The sequence below is a fragment of the Zootoca vivipara genome, chromosome 12, assembly GCF_963506605.1.
Source record: "Zootoca vivipara chromosome 12, rZooViv1.1, whole genome shotgun sequence".
NCBI classification, from domain to species: domain Eukaryota; kingdom Metazoa; phylum Chordata; class Lepidosauria; order Squamata; family Lacertidae; genus Zootoca; species Zootoca vivipara.
The window spans coordinates 57442137-57459617 of NC_083287.1; the positions used below are offsets into that span (position 1 = coordinate 57442137).

Here is a 17481-nt window from a genome sequence, read left to right on the forward strand (position 1 = left end):
GCGGGAGAAACACACACACACACACACACACACACACACACACACACACACACACAGCCCTGAACTCCTTACGAGAGAGGCAGGATATCAAAGTAGGCCGTGGAAAGAGGCCCTCAAATCTGAAAGGCTGTCACACAAAAGACGGAGCAAGCTTGCTTTTCGCTGCTCCAGGAGGGACAACCCAAACCAATGGATTCAAGTGACAATAAATCAGGTGGCACACTCTCCTTCCTTGGATATTTTAAAGCAGAGCTTGGATGGCCACCTGTCAGGGGTTCTCCCACTGTGATTCCTGCACCGTAGGGGGTTGGACTAGAGGACCTTGCGAGGTCCCTCCCAACTCTATGCTTCTATGATTCCTCCTGCAGCCCAAGGTGGATAGATGGGGAGAGGAAGGAGCCTGCCCTACAATTTCCGCAACTGGAACAGGACCCAGGAGTCCTGGCTCAAAGCTTCAAAGGCAGCGTTGTCCGGTTTCTCTTTTGCCCCCCCCCCAAGTGATCCTGCCCAGCGCCCAGTCCAAGCTCACCAGCTGTTGCACTCGTGGTGAATGACGCTGCCCGGCGGGTGCTCCTGTCGCTGCTCCTCTTGGGAAATGTTGGCAGACCAGGGCATGGTGGGCACCGAGCCCAGCTGGCAGCGGCATCCTTCTGGGGGGACGCAGCCCCCATCCTGCAGCACCTGTGGGCCCAGAAGAGGCTCAGTTTCAGCAGATGCTCTGCCCTGGGGCAAGGGAACCCCCCCTTCCTGCTTTACAGCTGGCTGGCCCCTCGGGGAGAAGAGGCTGGCTTGGCAGAGTTGCACTCCTGGGAAGGTGCTCTCGGCTCATAAAGGCAGGAAATTGCAGTTAGATAGCAAGTTTAGGGGTGAATGTCAACTTTGCCATCTTTTTTTTTAAAAAAAATTACTTTTCAAATTTATACATTTCATTAGTTTTACAATCAATTTGACATTCCGGAATTCGGCTTCCTTCGCCCTCTTTCTGAGGTTCCTTAAATTTATTTTTTAATATCTTCTGCATATCCAACTTAATTTAACGTGCTCATTTAATTATCTATTGTAAATATATACTCTTATAAAACTGCAGGTTATTACAACAATCCTGCTAATGTTTTTATCTGTTTACAATTTATCTGTAAACAATCAAGAAATCATCTCCATTCTTTTATAAAAAGTTTGTTATCTTTATTTCTTATTCTTCCAGTAAGTTTTGCCATTTCTGCATATTCCGTAAGTTTTTGTATCCATTCTTCCTTTACTTGGACATCTGCTTCTTTCCACTTTGGGGCAAGAAACATTCTTGCTGCTGTAGTACCATACATGAATAAATTTCTATACAATTTAGGTAATTCTCTCTCTATAATTCCCAAAAGAAAAGCTTCTCTTTTTTAAAATAAAAATTATTTTGAACATCCTTTTCAATTCATTATATATCATTTCCCATGCTCTTTTTTCGATGCTCACTGGGGCGGTTTGAGCATATTACACCGATCCTATACAATTCTATACAATTTAGGTAATTCTGTCCCTATCTTTCCTAAAACTCAGCCATCTCAGCCGAGTCCAATCATTTTAACAACCATTCCTCCGCCGCAGGTAATGATGAATGGACATTATTGCAGTTTCGTGTGTCTCGAGGGCAGGGCTGCGGTTCTGTGGCAGAACATCGGCTTGGCATGGCAGAAGTTCCTGGGCTCAACCCTCGATGGCAGTTCCAGAAAGACCCCTGCCCCAAACCCTACGGAGTGGCTGCCAGCCAGTGCAGACGGCATCAGCCTAGTTACAGGTAGGTAGCCGTGTTGGTCTGGCATAGTCGAAACAAAAAATAAATAAATTCCTTCCAGTAGCACCTTAGAGACCAACAAAGTTTGTCATTAATTGGTCTCTAAGGTGCTACTGGAAGGATTTTTTTATTTTATTTTTAGCATCAGCCTAGGTCAGTGGTCAGCAAACTAAGGCCCGCGCCGCAAAGCCAGAACCCATCGCAAAACTGAGACTCCCGGTGAGGGTGACGGGCAGGGCCGGTGCTAGGGTTTTTTGCGCCCTAGGCAAGATCACCTTCTGCCCCCCCCCGCCCAATCATATTTCAAACACAGGAAGGGAGGGAGGGAGGGAGGGAGGGAGGGAGGGAGGGGTGGGTGAGAGAGAGAGAGAGAGAGAGAGAGAGAGAGAGAGAGAGAGAGAGAGAGAGAAAGAAAGAAAGAAAGAAAGAAAGAAAGAAAGAAAGAAAGAAAGAAAGAAAGAAAGAAAGAAAGAAAGAAAGAAAGAAGGGAGGGGAAAAAGAAAGAGAGAGGTGGGATGAGTGCCCCGAAAGGAGCGCTTTCAGGGCACCGATCCTGTCGCCACCTCTCGCAGGGGCGGCCGCATCTCCCTTCTCCCCGGCTCACTTCAAAGCCGGCTGCTTCAAAGCCTTGAAGGAGGGCTTCAAAAAGGAAGCCACGAGGGAGGGAAACGGAGCCCTCTCTCACGGTTCGCCCCAAAGCAGCAGGGCTGAGCAGGCGGAGGCAGCACAGCCCGGCGGAGCACGACGGGACGGCCCTGGGCAGGCTGGCCTGCGCCCCCTCCATTTTGGCGCCCTAGGCAACTGCCTAGTTCGCCTAAATGGACGTGCGGGCCCTGGTGACGGGAGGAAGAGGCCGAGCGGTTTGTTCAGCGCCTCCAGAACTGCTCAAGCCCACTGAGATGAAATGCACTACGGATCACGCCCCTGGGAAGGTAAGCGCAATGGCTGGGGCTGGGGGTGGGGAGGAGGACTACTTGCCCCCATGCCTCTTCTTCCAGCCCCCCCCCCGTGCTGCTTCTTTGGCCTGCCACAAGATCTGAGGGACAGTGGACCAGCCCGCGGCTAAAAAAAATTGATGCCCCCTAGCCTAGGTAGACAGATAGGGTAGCTCACTCACCTGTCCGGAGGGGCAGGCGCAGCCCAGCCGGCATTCCTCACGGAGGCACTGGGTGTTGGGCCGCAGGTCGGAGCACGACCGCGGGCAGGCGTTGGCGCAGTTGCTGTAGACTTGGGACCCTGGGCATTCTGGCACAGAGAGGGAGGAGGAAGAAGAGGCAACGGCGTGAGAGGCAGCGTGGAGTAGTGGTTAGAGTGTTGGGCCAGACCGGGCGAAGGATATTAGCCACCCCTCCCAATCCGACTGTCGCTGAGCCGGCTCTGCTGTTGGGTGGCTTTTTGGGGGGGGGGCCTCACCTGGTGTGCAGTTCTGCATGTTGCAGGAGCGGTGCTGCAGGAGCGGGTCGGCGCAGGGCTCCCCCGGCGGTGGGGAGAGGAGGCTGCGGCTCCTCTCAGACTCGCCTCCTCCGCAGGTGGCGCTGCAGGGGCTCCAGGCCGACCAATCGCTCAGCAGGCAGGCGGCTGCGGAAGGAAAGGGGGGGGGTGTCAGGGGCAGCGCTGGGATCTCCCTCTTGCGCCTGCCGGCCCGTGCTCAGAGAGAGATGCTCCAGCTCAGGGTGTCAGCATCCTGTTTCAGCCGTGGGCCGGTCCTCCATCCCTCAAACCATGTGGTGGGCCAGAGTATATTTGGGGGGGGGGGAATTAACGCATTCCTATGCCCCACAAATAACCCAGAGATGCATTTTAAATAAAAGGACACATTCTACTCATGTAAAAACACGCTGATTCCCCGACCATCCGTGGGCCGGATTGAGAAGGTGATTGGGCCGGATCCGGCCCACGGGCCTTAGGTTGCCTACCCCTGCTCCCGCTGGTAGAACCGGGGGTGGGGTGGGGATTCAAAAGCTGGGGGCCACCCGGGTCACGCAAAGGCTGTATCAGAGCAGCTTGCAGTGGGAAGTGGAGCAGAACCAAGGAATAATAATAATAATAATAATAATAATAATAATAATAATAATAATTTATTCTTTATACCCCGCCCATTTGGCTGGGTTTCCCCAGCCACTCTGGGCGGCTTCCAACAGAAAAATAAAACACAGTAATCTATTAAACATTAAAAGCCTCCCTGAACAGGGCTGCCTTCAGATGTCTTCTAAAAGTCTGGTAGTTGTTTTTCTTTTTGACATCTGGTGGGAGGGCGTTCCACAGGGCTGGTGCCACCACCGAGAAGGCCCTCTGCCTAGTTCCCTGCAACTTGGCTTCTCGCAACGAGGAAACCGCCAGAAGGCCCTCGGTGCTGGACCTCAGTGTCCGGGCAGATAACTGGAATATGGGAAGTCATCCAAAAACATTGAATTTGGAACTGAAGAATTGGCCTTTTTTTATTGTATTGTAATTTGGCATGATTTTGGTATTGTATTATTGTGGCCTCCACTGGATTGTTATTAATGAAAAATTATTTAAAATTAATTAGAGAGAGAGAGAGAGAGAGTTGGCTGTGTTGGCAGGGACCAGGGGTGGGGGCACCTCTTGCTCCGACGCCAGGCGACTGGCAGGCTCACCCTCACAGGGCTGCGGGCTGCACTGGGCTGCTTCCTCCATGGCATCGGCGGCACAGGGGGCTCCCGCAGGGTTCTCATGGCATGGCCGGTGCCGCAGGGTGCTGCCCCCACCGCAGCTGGCAGAACAGGGGCTCCACGCGGACCATTCTCCGTAGGACGGGCACTCCTTCTCAGGACACCAGAAGGTGCCGTTGGCACAGGTGCTGCGGAGGGAAGGAAGAGAAGGGAACCCTACATTACTAGGATCTGAGTATCTTGGGACCGACTGACCTGCGAGGTCGCCTTACTGCGCATGCGCCTGTCCATCATCCAGCCATCGTTTTGTTTGCATGCCACTTTCTTAGACGAAAACCAAGCTCAGAGCAGCTCAGGAAACAGAAAGGCAGTTCAAATTCGGGCACCGCAAGAGCATTTCGTGGTGAGAAGCACAAGGGCGAGAGCAGCAACCGACAGAACAAGAAGACCGTTTCTGTGTTGTAAATGCATGATAATCACAGAAAGTGGCGACAGGAGTCAATTTGAAGAGTTGGCACTTTAGCTCGACCGTGCAAATGTTTTCTTTGTTAAAATATTTGTAAAATGAAAAATAAAATGTGGGGGAAAGTTTGTGACTTGATTTAAATTGGAACATTTAAGAAGTTAAATTCTCCAAGATTTCCTTGCCAGGGAATGTGACCCTAGCGCCCCCACCTGCCCAATTTGACCCCTTACCAGTTGTGGCAATCCAGCTCCACCGTCTGCCCTGGCATGACCTCCAGGGTGATGTTGGCCGTGGGGAGTCCACAGCGGCAAGCCGGGATCGGAACACAGACCCCGTCCTGGAGGAGCTGTCCGTCAGGACACCGGCATCCTGGGTGCAGAGGGGAGGGAGGGAGAGGAGGATGAGGAGCTGGCCGGGCGAGAGAGGAGCATTTCTTCTTTGTGTATCTCACAGTTACTCTACGGAACTCATGGCCACAAGAAGCTGGGAATATGGCTCTAGCAAGAATATGGACTTTGGGATGAATAAAGGGAGCGCAGGCTCCTCCTAGCCAAAGAATTTCTTAAGAGTGGACTACAATTCTATGAATCTCTACAATTCTATGAAAAACCTGGTGGAATGAAAATATATTCACCGGTCAGCGGAAGGGCAACAAGGTGGTGGTGGGGGCAGAAGGGGGGGGCGTTACCTTGTTTGCAGTCCCCATGTAGACACTCCACATGCTCCCAGAGGTCTGCGCAGGCGCGAGGGCAGCCGTTGGCGCAGGATGGGGCCCGAACTTTGCCCCGATCTTCACATTCCTCTCCTGGGGGAAGGGAGGAAGATCAGCCCCCGGGACCATGAAAAAGTGGCACTCCTGGGTGAATCTTTTGGTGTGGCAGCATCAAGACTTGGGGAACTCCCTGCCTCTTGACAGCAAGCAGGCACCTTTGCTGTACAGTGGTACCTCGGTTTTCTGAATGTAATCCGTTCCAGAAGACCGTTCAAGCTCTGAAACATTCGAAAACCGAGGCGCAAAGGGAGGCCTGCAAATTTAATAGGGAAAATTGAGAAAAATAACATATACACTCAGCGGAAGCCGTTCGACTTCCGAGGCGTGTTCGAAAACGGAAGCATTTGCTTCTGGGTTTACGGCATTCAAAAACTGAAATGTTTGTCTTCGGAGACGTACGGAAACCAAGGTACCACTGTTCAGTGCCTGCTGAAAACATTCTTGTTTAGACAGGCGAAACCAGATGATGTGAATTTTAGTCCATCTTGGTATTTTCATTTGTTTATTTTTCATATGTTTTAAAGTATTGCAATTTTTTTCTTGCTCTTACTGCTTTATCTTTTTGCAAACCACTTGGGAGTTTTCTTTCTAAACAACCAGGTGGCATGGGAATCTTACGAAGGAAGTTAATAAGCGGGTTTCAGATTCCTTTCTGATTGTGTCCACACCAGGCGTGTCGAGGTCTAGATTCCTGGATAAATGACAAAGGAGCTTTGCTCACTTAGACAAATTCACGGAGGAGAGAATGATCCATGGCTATTAGCTCAGGCTCCACAAGGCGATGCTTCCAGAAACTGAAGGAGAAGAGCGAGCTTTCATGCTTGACTCCTGCTTTTGTGTTCCCTACAAGAGGGCACCTTGAGGGTTGGCCACGTAAGCGCAGGATCTGGTCTTCTGCCTGAAGCCCTGGAGGGCTGCAGCCAGGGGTGTAGCCAGGATCAAAATTAGGGGGGGGGCAAGGGGCAAGGGGCAGGGCCAAGGCACAGGGGAGGGGCCACAGTGGGGCAAGGAAAGCCATGGTCATTCAGGGGCGGGGGGCGCCAGGATCAGCTCGAAATCGGGCTGCTCCGACCCCCTCCTCCCCCTCCTCGACAGGCAGGGGCGAGGGGGCGGCAGGATCAGCCCGAAATCAGGCTGCTCCGACCCCCTCCTCCCCCTCCACGATCGCCTGGCTTTCCCTCCACCCGCCCCCACAGCCAGCAAGGGAGAAGGGAGATGGCGGGCAGCGGGGCAGGCTGGCAATGTCAATGCCAACAGTGCCCTTCAGCTCTCTATATTGGACAAACAGGCCAAACCCTATGCCAAAGGATAAATGGACATAAATCTGACATCAGGAATCGCAAGACAGAGAAACCAGTAGGAGAACACTTCAATCTCCCAGGACATTCTATACAAGATCTCAAAGCAGCTGTTTTATTACAGAGAAATTTCAGGAACAGACTGGAAAGAGAAGTTGCTGAATTGGAACTCATTACCAAGTTTAAAACCATGGAGGCACCTGGGATGAACAAAGACATTGGATTCTTATCTCATTATGCATGATCTAGCTTTCTTTAGCGCCTCAGCCCTTGCTCCCCCCCCCCAGGACCAATTGCAGTCATCAACAGTCATTAACAGCCATCAACAGGTTTACCACTCCCATCAACCCATCACCCATTCCCATCACCCCACCCCTCACCCTCTGAATATACATAAGGGTCTGGTGGATTCTGTTTCAGTGTATCTGACGAAGTGTGCATGCACACGAAAGCTCATACCGAAATAAAAAAACTTAGTTGGTCTTTAAGGTGCTACTGAAGGAATTTTTTTATTTTGCTAGATGGACCAATGGTCTGACTTGGTCCAGGGCAGCAGTTTCCTCCGTTTCCCAGTCTTTCGGGGATTTGCCAACTTGGAGGGGTCTTAAGAATGTGCCCCCCAACCCATCCCAGCTGGAGGGAACGTACCTGGGCAGGTGGCCGTGTTGCAGCTCTCGGACTGAGACCACGCCCCGCGGCACCGGGGCTCTCCTGATGGGTGACGTGCGTAGCGCTGGCGCGTGCGGAACCCCCCGCTACAGGGCGCACGGCAGGGGCTCCAGGGGGCCCAAGCACTCCACAGGCAGAAGTCTGGAAGGGAGAGGAGGAGCTGGAGATAGCGGCCTGGGGGGGGGACTGTCTCGGCTGCCCCCGCTGCTGCCCCCCCCCCAAAGACCCCTCTTCCACATTAAGGACCATGCAAATGCAGATTTCTCTACTCCTGGCCCCCTAAAGGCATTTGGGGACCTGAAGGAGGGTCTCTCCACCCCCATTGTTCAGCCCAGACACTGAGGTCCAGCTCCGAGGGCCTTCTGGCAGTTCCCTCCCTGCGAGAAGTGAGGTTACAGGGAACCGGGCAGAGGGCCTTCTCGGTGGTGGCGCCCTCCCATCAGATGCCAAGGAAGTAAACAACTATCTGACTTTTAGAAGACATCTGAAGGCAGTCCTGTCTGGGCAAGCTTTTAATGTTTGATGTTTATCACATGATGATGATGATGTTGCCCAGAGTGGCTGAGGAAACTCAGTCAGACAGGTGGGGTTTAAATAAAAAAAAATATTATTATTAACTGCTCCCAGCCAGCGCAGCTGAGGGGATTTGTGGTCCAAAACATCTTGGGAGCTCAGTGTTGCCTAGATTCAGGGCGCTAGACATAGCAGAGTGTTATTTTATACATCCTATATAATAAAGTGCAAGTGTCTCTGCGTCCAGATTCCCTGTGTCCCTGTGTCTGCGCTACTGCGCATGTGCCCCATGGACACAGGGATTGGATGCAGAGACTGCACACACACATGCTCTCCCCCCACACCTGCCGTTTCCCTGCAGCCGCCAACCGCTGCTCCCAGCCGGATGAGCGTTGGCGGGGGGGGGAGGGGAGAGAGAGCGTGTGTGTGCATCCAGCAAGGACAGGTCCCGGGGTTCGGAGAAGCGCTGCGCAAGCGCTTCTCCGAATCCCAGGATTTCTCCTTCCTATCGGCAGCTGGGGGAGAGGAAGGAAGGAGGAGAAAGGGCTGCTTTCTCATCCTTCTTTCCTGTCCCCCTGCTGCCGACAACAAGGATAGGTCCCGGGGTTTGGAGAAGCGCTGCGCAAGCGCTTCTCCGAACCCCGGGGTGTTCTAGCGCCCGTTTACTCAACGGGCTGAATTACACTAGTTAATAATAATAAAATAAAAACAATCATTTTATTATTTATACCCCGCCCTTCTGGCTGGGTTGCCCCAGTCACTCTGGGCAGCTTCCAACACACATAAAAAGATTAATAAAATGTCTGATCCAATGTGCCAGAAAGTCACAGTGATAATGATAATACCGTTTGAACCCCTCCTGTGAAATCTGCTGCCGTTTGGAATTATTATGAGAACGGCACAAGGCAATATCCCGACTTTTATGAACAAAGCAAATCTTTTTTTTTTAAATGTTGTTACCGCTCAACACTAATAAGAAATGTTTTTTCAAGGGTGTACGACAGAAATGATTCTCTTGCGTCTGTGCTTCGTTTTCATTTTGATTCAGTTGCAATTGTTTTTCATTTTTTGTTCTTGTATGTTAACTTGTACAAGCGATTATTTAAAATAATGAAACAAGCACAAAACCTTTGCAAATGTGAGGATCTGGGCAAAGGCGTTCCTGATCCAGTTGGGCTGAGCACAGAGTGGCCAGCCCTGTCCAGCTTCTGCCCGTCTGAGGGTCCAGGCAGACTCGGAAGCGAAGCTGGACGGAGACCAGGGCAAGCTGAGGGGCTCCTTCGCCAAGGGACCAGTTGTGTTGCTGAGCCAAGAGGGTGGAGGCCATGCTGGGACCGAGGGCCGCGAAAGGCAGGCAAGAGGAGCAGGGCGTCCACTCCGACCAGGCGCTGACCGGAAGCAGACCTGAGGGGGGGGGAAGGAATCAGAGAATGGTAGAGTTGGGAGGTACCCCCAAGGATCATCTAGTCCAACCCCCTGAAACTCAGGAATCACAGCTAAAGAACCACTGACAGATGGCCATCCAACCTCCAAGGAAGGAGAATCCACAACCTTCTGAGGGAGACAGTTCCACTGTCAAACAGCTCTTGCCCTCAGGAAGTTCTTCCTGATGTTTAGTCGGAATCTCCTTTCTTATCACTTGAAGCCATGGGTTCGAGTCCTCCCCTCCAGAGCAGGAGAAGACAAGCTTGCTCCCTCTTCCATGGGACAGCCCTTGAGATATTTGAAAATGGCTCTCCTATCTCCTCTCAGTCTCCTCTTTTCCAGGCTAAACATCCCCAACCTCATCAACTGTTCCTCCTAAGGCTTGGTCTCCAGACCCTTGATCATCTTGCGCACTTTCCAGTTTGTCAACATCCTTCTTAAATTGTGTTGCCCAAAACCGGACACAGGACTCCAGGTGTGGTCTGACCAAGGCAGAAGAGAGCCAGACTATGACTTAGAATCCTAGAATCCTAGAGTTGGAGGAGACCACAAGGGCCATGCAGTCCAACCCCCTGCCAAGCAGGAAACACCATCAAAGCATTCCTGACATATGCCTGTCAAGCCTCTGCTTAAAGACCTCCAAAGAAGGAGAGAGTCCACCACACTCCTTGGTAGCAAATTCCACTGCCGAACAGCTCTTACTGTCAGGAAGTTCTTCCTAACCTTTAGGTGGAATCTTCTTTCTTGTAGTTTGAATCCATTGCTCCGTGTCCGCTTCTCTGGAGCAGCAGAAAACAACCTTTCCTCCTCCTCTATATGAAATCCTTTCATATATTTGAACATGGCTATCATATCACCCCTTAACCTTCTCTTCTCCAGGCTAAACAGGTGGCGCTGTGGGTTAAACAACAGAGTCTAGGGCAGGGGTCCCCAGACTTACCGCGCGGCGGGCCGGAGGGCAGGGGAGTGCGCGCGCAGCGGGCCGGAGGGCGGGGGAGTGTGCGCCCGTGCGCATGCGCACACGCACACGGGCGGGAAAAAAATCGCCGAAAATCGCTTGTGCGCATGCGTATGGGCCTCCCCCGACCCGGAAGTGCACCAGAAATGACCTCTTCCGGGTCGGGAGAGGCCCATACGCATGCGCACAAAGGATTTTCGGCGATTTTTTGCCGATTTTTTAGATCGTCGCTGCGCCGTGCGCCGTGAGAGCGGGCGGCGGCAGCGGGCGGCGGGGGTCGTCGCGGGCCGGATTGGAAGGCCGATTGGGCCGCATCCGGCCCGGGGGCCGTAGTTTGGGGACCCTGGTCTAGGGCTTGCTGATCAGAAGGTCGGCGGTTCAAATCCCTGCAACGGAGTGAGCTCCCGTTGCTTGGTCCCAGCTCCTGCCCACCTAGCAGTTTGAAAGCACGTCAAGTGCAAGTAGATAAATAGGGACCGCTCCGGCGGGAAGGTAAACGGCGTTTCCATGTGCTGCTCTGGTTCGCCAGAAGCGGCTTAGTCATGCTGGCCACATGACCCGGAAGCTGTCTGCGGACGAACGCCGGCTCCCTCGGCCTATAGAGCGAGATGAGCGCCGCAACCCCAGAGTCGGACACGACTGGACCTGATGGTCAGGGGGCCCTTTACCTTTATCATATCACCCCTTAACCTTCTCTTCTCCAGGCTAAACATACCCAGCTCCCTAAGCCATTCCTCATAAGGCATCGTTTCCAGGCCTTTGACCATTTTGGTTCCCCTCCTCTGGACACGTTCCAGCTTGTCAGTATCCTTAGAATCATAGAATCATAGAGTTGGAAGAGACCACAAGGGCCATCCAGTCCAACCCCCTGCCAAGCAGGAAACACCATCAAAGCATTCTTGACATATGCCTGTCAAGCCTCTGCTTAAGGACCTCCAAAGAAGGAGACTCCACCACACTCCTTGGTAGCAAATTCCACTGCCGAACAGCTCTTACTGTCAGGAAGTTCTTCCTAATGTTGAGGTGGAATCTTCTTTCTTGTAGTTTGAATCCATTGCTCCGTGTCCGCTTCTCTGGAGCAGCAGAAAACAACCTTTCTCCCTCCTCTATATGACATCCTTTGATATATTTGAACATGGCTATCATATCACCCCTTAACCTTCTCTTCTCCAGGCTAAACATACCCAGCTCCCTAAGCCGTTCCTCATAAGGCATCGTTTCCAGGCCTTTGAGCATTTTGGTTGCCCTCTTCTGGACACGTTCCAGCTTCTCAGTATCCTTCTTGAACTGTGGTGCCCAGAACTGGACACAGTACTCCAGGTGAGGTCTGACCAGAGCAGAATACAGTGGTACTATTACTTCCCTTGATCTAGATGCTATACTCCTATTGATGCAGCCCAGAATTGCATGATGGTGGGTTGTTTTGTTTTGTTTTTGCTGCTGCATCACACGATTGAAAAGGGATTCTTGAATCCTAGAGGAGACCTGGGGCAACAAGGACTTGAGAGAAGATTTCTGCCTCTCAGGACAGGCTTCCGCAAAGTGATTTGTGTCGGCATGCAGAGTGGCTTGCCCAGGTTCAGTATGCAAAGATCTGGTTCAAAAACCTATCATCTCTAGTTCCCAACATGGCTTGGCATGGTTCCTCCCTGGTCTGGCGCAGTCTACCCCAAGACAGTGAGGGGAGGAGCTTCCCTGGCAAAAGGCGCTCACCTTGGCAGCCTTCGCTGCTGCACTGCAGCTCCCCCTCCTGGCAGATACTGCAGAGAGAAAGCCACAGGTTAATCACAGATTTGGAAGGGACCCCTAAGGGGCATCTAGTCAAACTCCCTGCAATTAAAGTTGCGTGAGTACCTTGAACTAGCCAAATTGACAGAACTCACTCAGGCGACAAGGTGAAAAAGGAATGGGGTTGCTTTAAAAACCACCTGACAATATATGGTTCCAAAAACAATACTCAGTTGTGCTTAGATTAATCTCACAGATATAATGGAAAAAACCTCATTTTAATAAATGAATACAGAATATTTGTCACTCAAGAGAAGTGTTGAAGCTGCAAAGAGATAGAGGGAAGTCAACTAATAAAGCACGGATTCAAACTACGGTAGTTTTCCGGAACAGAAAGAAAGTGACTGTAAAGAAAGAAAGAAAAGAAGGATTATAAATGTATTTCTTTCTGAGAACCTGGCATGTAGAACATTTAAATTACTGTTTCTATCCATTCAACAATTTTGTGTACTGGACTAATTTTTGTTTTTGTTTTTTAATATCAATTCCCCCCCTTTTTTTCTTCTTTCCATTTTTTAAATATATATTTTTACTTTTTCTGTATTTTTTCTTTTTCTTTTTGAATATTTGGATGCAATGTTAAATTCATGCTTTCTATGTAATTTTTAAAAATGCAACAAAGATGATGATGATGATGATGATAATAATAATAATAATAATAATAATAATAATAATACTCCTGCAATTCATGACCAAAGCATCCCTGACAGATGGCCATATAAGCTCTGTTTTAAAAGCTCAGAAGAAGGGAGTCCATCGCTTTCCATGGGAGTCTGTGCCAGTATCACGATGAACCAAGGGCACTATTTCTGTATCATGGAGTGCTGGAGGGCACAAGGTTGGGGAAAGCTGGCCTGCAGCGAAAGGTCCCGCCTCCGGGTCTTTGGCTCCTCCCCTTTCCCTGCCCACCCCCGGGGAGTGAAGCCGTTTCCCCGGCCACCGACTCACCACTCCTTGCAGCCAATCGAAACGATGTCTCCTGCTGCCAAGGATACGGGGCCTTCCGATTGGCTGAGGTGGAGGCAGCCGCACTCCGAGGGCGGGACGCAGGCCCCGTTCTGTTCCACCAGGCCCTTGAAGGAGGGGGGGGGGATGGAGAGGTAGAGAGAGAACCCAGAATCAGATCTGAAGGAGAGCGAGCCTGCTCTGCCCAAATCCTGCAGCGGAGAGTTCCGCAGGTGATGGGTCGCCCCCCCAACCCAGAACAGCAGGCGCAGTTCTCACCTTTGGGCAGTAGCATCCGGGCAGGCACCGGGGGATGTCCTTGCACAGCTCTGGGTGGCGCATGGTGGAGCAGAGGCTGTCACAGGGCGAGCCGCACTCCCGGAACTCAAAGGGCGCTTCGCAGCTGGACTCTGGGGAAAGGCCGGCGGGGGGGGGGGGGAGAGGCGGGTGAAGCCGGGGTCCTCAACAGAGCAAGGAGACAGGCTGCTCCCAGGGTGCTGGGGGTGAGGGGGGAGACCCCGCTACCCTATCATGACCAGGTGGGGAAATCCCCGGGGTACATAATAATAATAATAATAATAATAATAATAATAATAATAATAATAATAATTTATTATTTATACCCCGCCCATCTGGTTGGGTTTCTCCAGCCACTCTGGGTGGTTTCCAACAGAAATATTAGAATACACTAATTTCTTAAAGATTAAAAGCTTCCCTAAACAGTGCCTGGCGTGCTCTGGTCCATGGGGTCACGAAGAGTCGGACACGACTAAACGACTAAACAACAACAAACAGGGCTGCCTTCAGATGTCCTCTAAAAGTCTGGTAGTTATTTTTCTTTTTGACATCTGGTAGGGGGGGGGCGTTCCACAGGGCAGGGGCCACTACCAAGAAGGCCCTCTGCCTGGTTCACTGTGACCTGGCTTCTCGCAGCGAGGGAACCGCCAGACAACAAATATTGCAATAGAATATTGTTGGGTTTGGGAAGGGGGTCAGTCTGGATGGTGCCCTGAGGGCCCCCCCCACCAGTTCCTGGTGTCCTGTAGTCTAAGAGGGGAGAGAGACTTTCTGCAGGCACCTGCCTTGCCCAGCTGCTCCTGCTATTCTCAAAGTCATGGTCTGGGAAAGGCACCCCCGGGGGGCTGGAGGGGGGAGGGGAGCAAGGCAGGTGCCTGCAGAAACTCATGGAACTCATGGCCACAAGAAAAACTGCGATGGCTCACCTGAGCACTGGGAATAGTCGCACATGCGGAACTGGCCGTCCAGCCCCACACAGGGCTGCCCGTCGCCCCCCGAGCCCCGCTGGTTCCGGTACCGCTGCTGCACCAGGAAGCTACACGAACAGCTGGTCCACTTTGTCCAGGGACTCCAGGGGCACTCTGGGGGGGGGGGGAGGGAGAGAGGAGGGTCAGGGCGATTTGAGAAGGGCGCCAGCCTGGAATCATAGAACTGTAGAGCTGGAAGGGACCCCACAGGGTCATCTAAGCAGAGGCTTGACAGGCATATGTCAAGAATGCTTTGATGGTGTTTCCTGCTTGGCAGGGGGTTGGACTGGATGGCCCTTGCGGTCTCTTCCAACTCTCTGATTCTAGGATTCTATGAAATTGTTGAGTTTTTAAAAGACAAACCCCAAAGCTGCCTAAGATCCAAAACGAGGCGCCACCGTTCGGAAATCCCCCTTTGAAACTGGCAGCCCCACATTGCAGTCCTGAGCCATTTAAGGCTTTATAGGTCAAGACCTGGGGGACCCAGGTGGCGCTGTGGTTAAACCACTGAGCCTAGGGCTTGCTGATCAGAAGGTCGGCGGTTCGAATCCCTGTGACGGGGTGAGCTCCTGTTGCTCGGTCCCAGCTCCTGCCAACCTACCAGTTCGAAAGCACGTCAAAATGCAAGTAGATAAATAGGAACCGCTACAGCGGGAAGGTAAACGGCGTTTCCATGTGCTGCTCTGGTTCGCCAGAATCGGCTTTGTCATGCTGGCCACATGACCTGGAAGCTGTACGGCGGCTCCCTCGGCCAATAATGCGAGATGAGCGCGCAATCCCAGAGTCCGTCACGACTGGACCTAATGGTCAGGTGTCCCTTTACCTTTACCTTTAGGTCAAGATCAGCGCTTCGAATTCAGCCTGGAAATTACGGTAACTGGAAGACAGATCCCTGATGGGGAAAAGAGACCTCTTGCACAGATCAAATAAAAATAAATGCACGCGAGAGAGCCAGACTAGGAGCTGGGAGACCAGGGTTCAAATCCCCACTCAGCCAGGAGGCTCACTGGGGTGACCCTGGGCTAGTCTCTGCCTCTCTCAGCTTAGCCTACCTAGGGGATTAAGCAGGAAGAACCGTTTGCGCCACTTGGAGCACCTTGGAGAAAAATGTGGGGTAGAAACACAATACATAAATAAATAAGCACAGTCACAGGTATTCTGACCCCTTCTCACCTTCGCAAGCCCCGAGGTAACAGGCCTCCACGTCCTGGCGGTGCCCATCTTTGCAAAACGCTCCCGCTGCCTCCTCCTTGGAGGTCGGGCAAGGACATGCCCCCATCCGCGTGGCCAAGCCCGTTCCGCAGGATCTCGAACACGAACCCCAGGAGGACCAATGGCACAGCTCGTCCCCTGTGTGGAAGGAACACACGGTCTACACTGTGTGGACATTCTGATCTCTGGGGCCATTTTTTTAAAAAAATTGAGATTAGGCTTCATGTGGCAGGACTTCCTGAATGTTCTGCTCCTTTTCCCTCCATCTCCAGAGCTCCAGAACCTGAAGGGTCTGTGTTTTAAAATAGAAATTGCGGCTAATATTGCTGTTGACAGGTCAACACTTATATGCAGCTGGGGAAATGGGAATAAGCCTTATAATCAAATAATAGATCTTATTCTAATTGCCCCCCCCCCCCGCTAAAAACCTTGCAGTTTTTGCTGTCATCTGATCATCTTGACCTGCTAGAACAGGCACGTCCAACAGGTAGATTGTGATCTACCGGTAGATCACTGGATGCCTGTGGTAGATCAATGGTAGATCACTGGCTCCCCCCAAAGAAGCTCAACAACTTTGGCTCCCCTAAAAAAGCTCATTTTTTTTACCTGCACCCCCCAATGGCGCTCTCCGTCTCCCTAAAAAAAAGCTCAACAACAACTTTGATCTGAATGCCTAAAAAAAGGGCCTTCCTCCTCCCCCAAAAAGCTCAACAAATTTGACCTGAACCCCCCCAAAAGGGGGTAGATCACTGCCAGTTTTTAACTCTGTAAGTAGATCGCAGTCTCTTGAGAGTTGGCCACCCCTGTGCTAGAAGAAAAGACACAGCAGCAATGGTTGAGTGGCCTGGCATGGACAAGAAGAGAGGGGTGATAATCTCACTCCTCAAATCTTTATAAAGAGGGCACACGGACATGGCCGTTTTTCAAGTGGGATTGTCTGAAATCGACCCTCACGAACAACCAAAGGCAGTATATTCAACGTTGCAAAAGTGCCAGTATTTTGGAATTGTTAAATTTTGCGAATAGGGTGCCAAAGTGCCAAAAACGACTAGGTGGAAAACAATCATACCATGGACAAAGTTTCCTTATTGTGGCCAGATCGTTCTGTCGCTCGATAGCGTATAGGCGCTGCCCAATTCAATTATTTCCTTCACTGTTAGTAACCGTTGTGGCGATAAACCAGAAAAACTAAAGCTTTCGGTTGACAACTTTAGTCCAAGCGCTCTCAGGACAATCTTGCGATACTAAGGGTAGTAGACCAGCGGGGTTTAAATATAGGTGGAAGCAATAATTAAATAAAGGTAAAGGGACCCCTGACCATTAGGTCCAGTTGTGACCGACTTTGGGGTTGAGGCGCTCATCTCGCATTATTGGCCAAGGGAGCCGGCGTACAGCTTCCAGGTCATGTGGCCAGCATGACAAAGCCACTTCTGGCGAACCAGAGCAGCACACGGAAACGCCGTTTACCTTCCCGCTGTAGCGGTTCCTATTTATCTACTTGCATTTTGACGTGCTTTCGAACTGCTAGGTTGGCAGGAGCTGGGACCGAGCAACGGGAGCTCACCCCGTCACAGGGATTCGAACCGCCGACCTTCTGGTCAGCAAGCCCTAGGCTCAGTGGTTTAACCACAGCGCCACCTGGGTCCCTCGCCACCTGGGTCCCTAATAATTAAATATCCTATGCCAAATCTGTAATTCAACAGAGGGGAGGTTAGCCTCCAAGCGCAATGAAACATTCAGAACACAGGATGGAA

The 17481-nt window shown here is 51.6% G+C and overlaps 1 protein-coding gene across 1 annotated transcript in view; it reads right to left on the reverse strand.

Annotated features, from left to right (window-relative positions):
• LOC118092051 (SCO-spondin-like) overlaps window positions 1–17481 on the reverse strand; it is a 187176-nt gene that overhangs the window by 7760 nt on the left and 161935 nt on the right. Inside the window, exons 92-104 of the mRNA XM_060281073.1 lie at window positions 15689–15865; window positions 14474–14629; window positions 13530–13660; window positions 13254–13378; window positions 12231–12277; window positions 9263–9538; window positions 7601–7762; window positions 5571–5687; window positions 5113–5251; window positions 4402–4604; window positions 3197–3361; window positions 2901–3028; window positions 530–681 (exon numbers count right to left, since the gene is read on the reverse strand). Coding sequence (XP_060137056.1) covers window positions 530–681; window positions 2901–3028; window positions 3197–3361; window positions 4402–4604; window positions 5113–5251; window positions 5571–5687; window positions 7601–7762; window positions 9263–9538; window positions 12231–12277; window positions 13254–13378; window positions 13530–13660; window positions 14474–14629; window positions 15689–15865 — 1978 coding nt within the window. The remainder of the gene's footprint in view (window positions 1–529; window positions 682–2900; window positions 3029–3196; window positions 3362–4401; window positions 4605–5112; window positions 5252–5570; window positions 5688–7600; window positions 7763–9262; window positions 9539–12230; window positions 12278–13253; window positions 13379–13529; window positions 13661–14473; window positions 14630–15688; window positions 15866–17481) is intronic.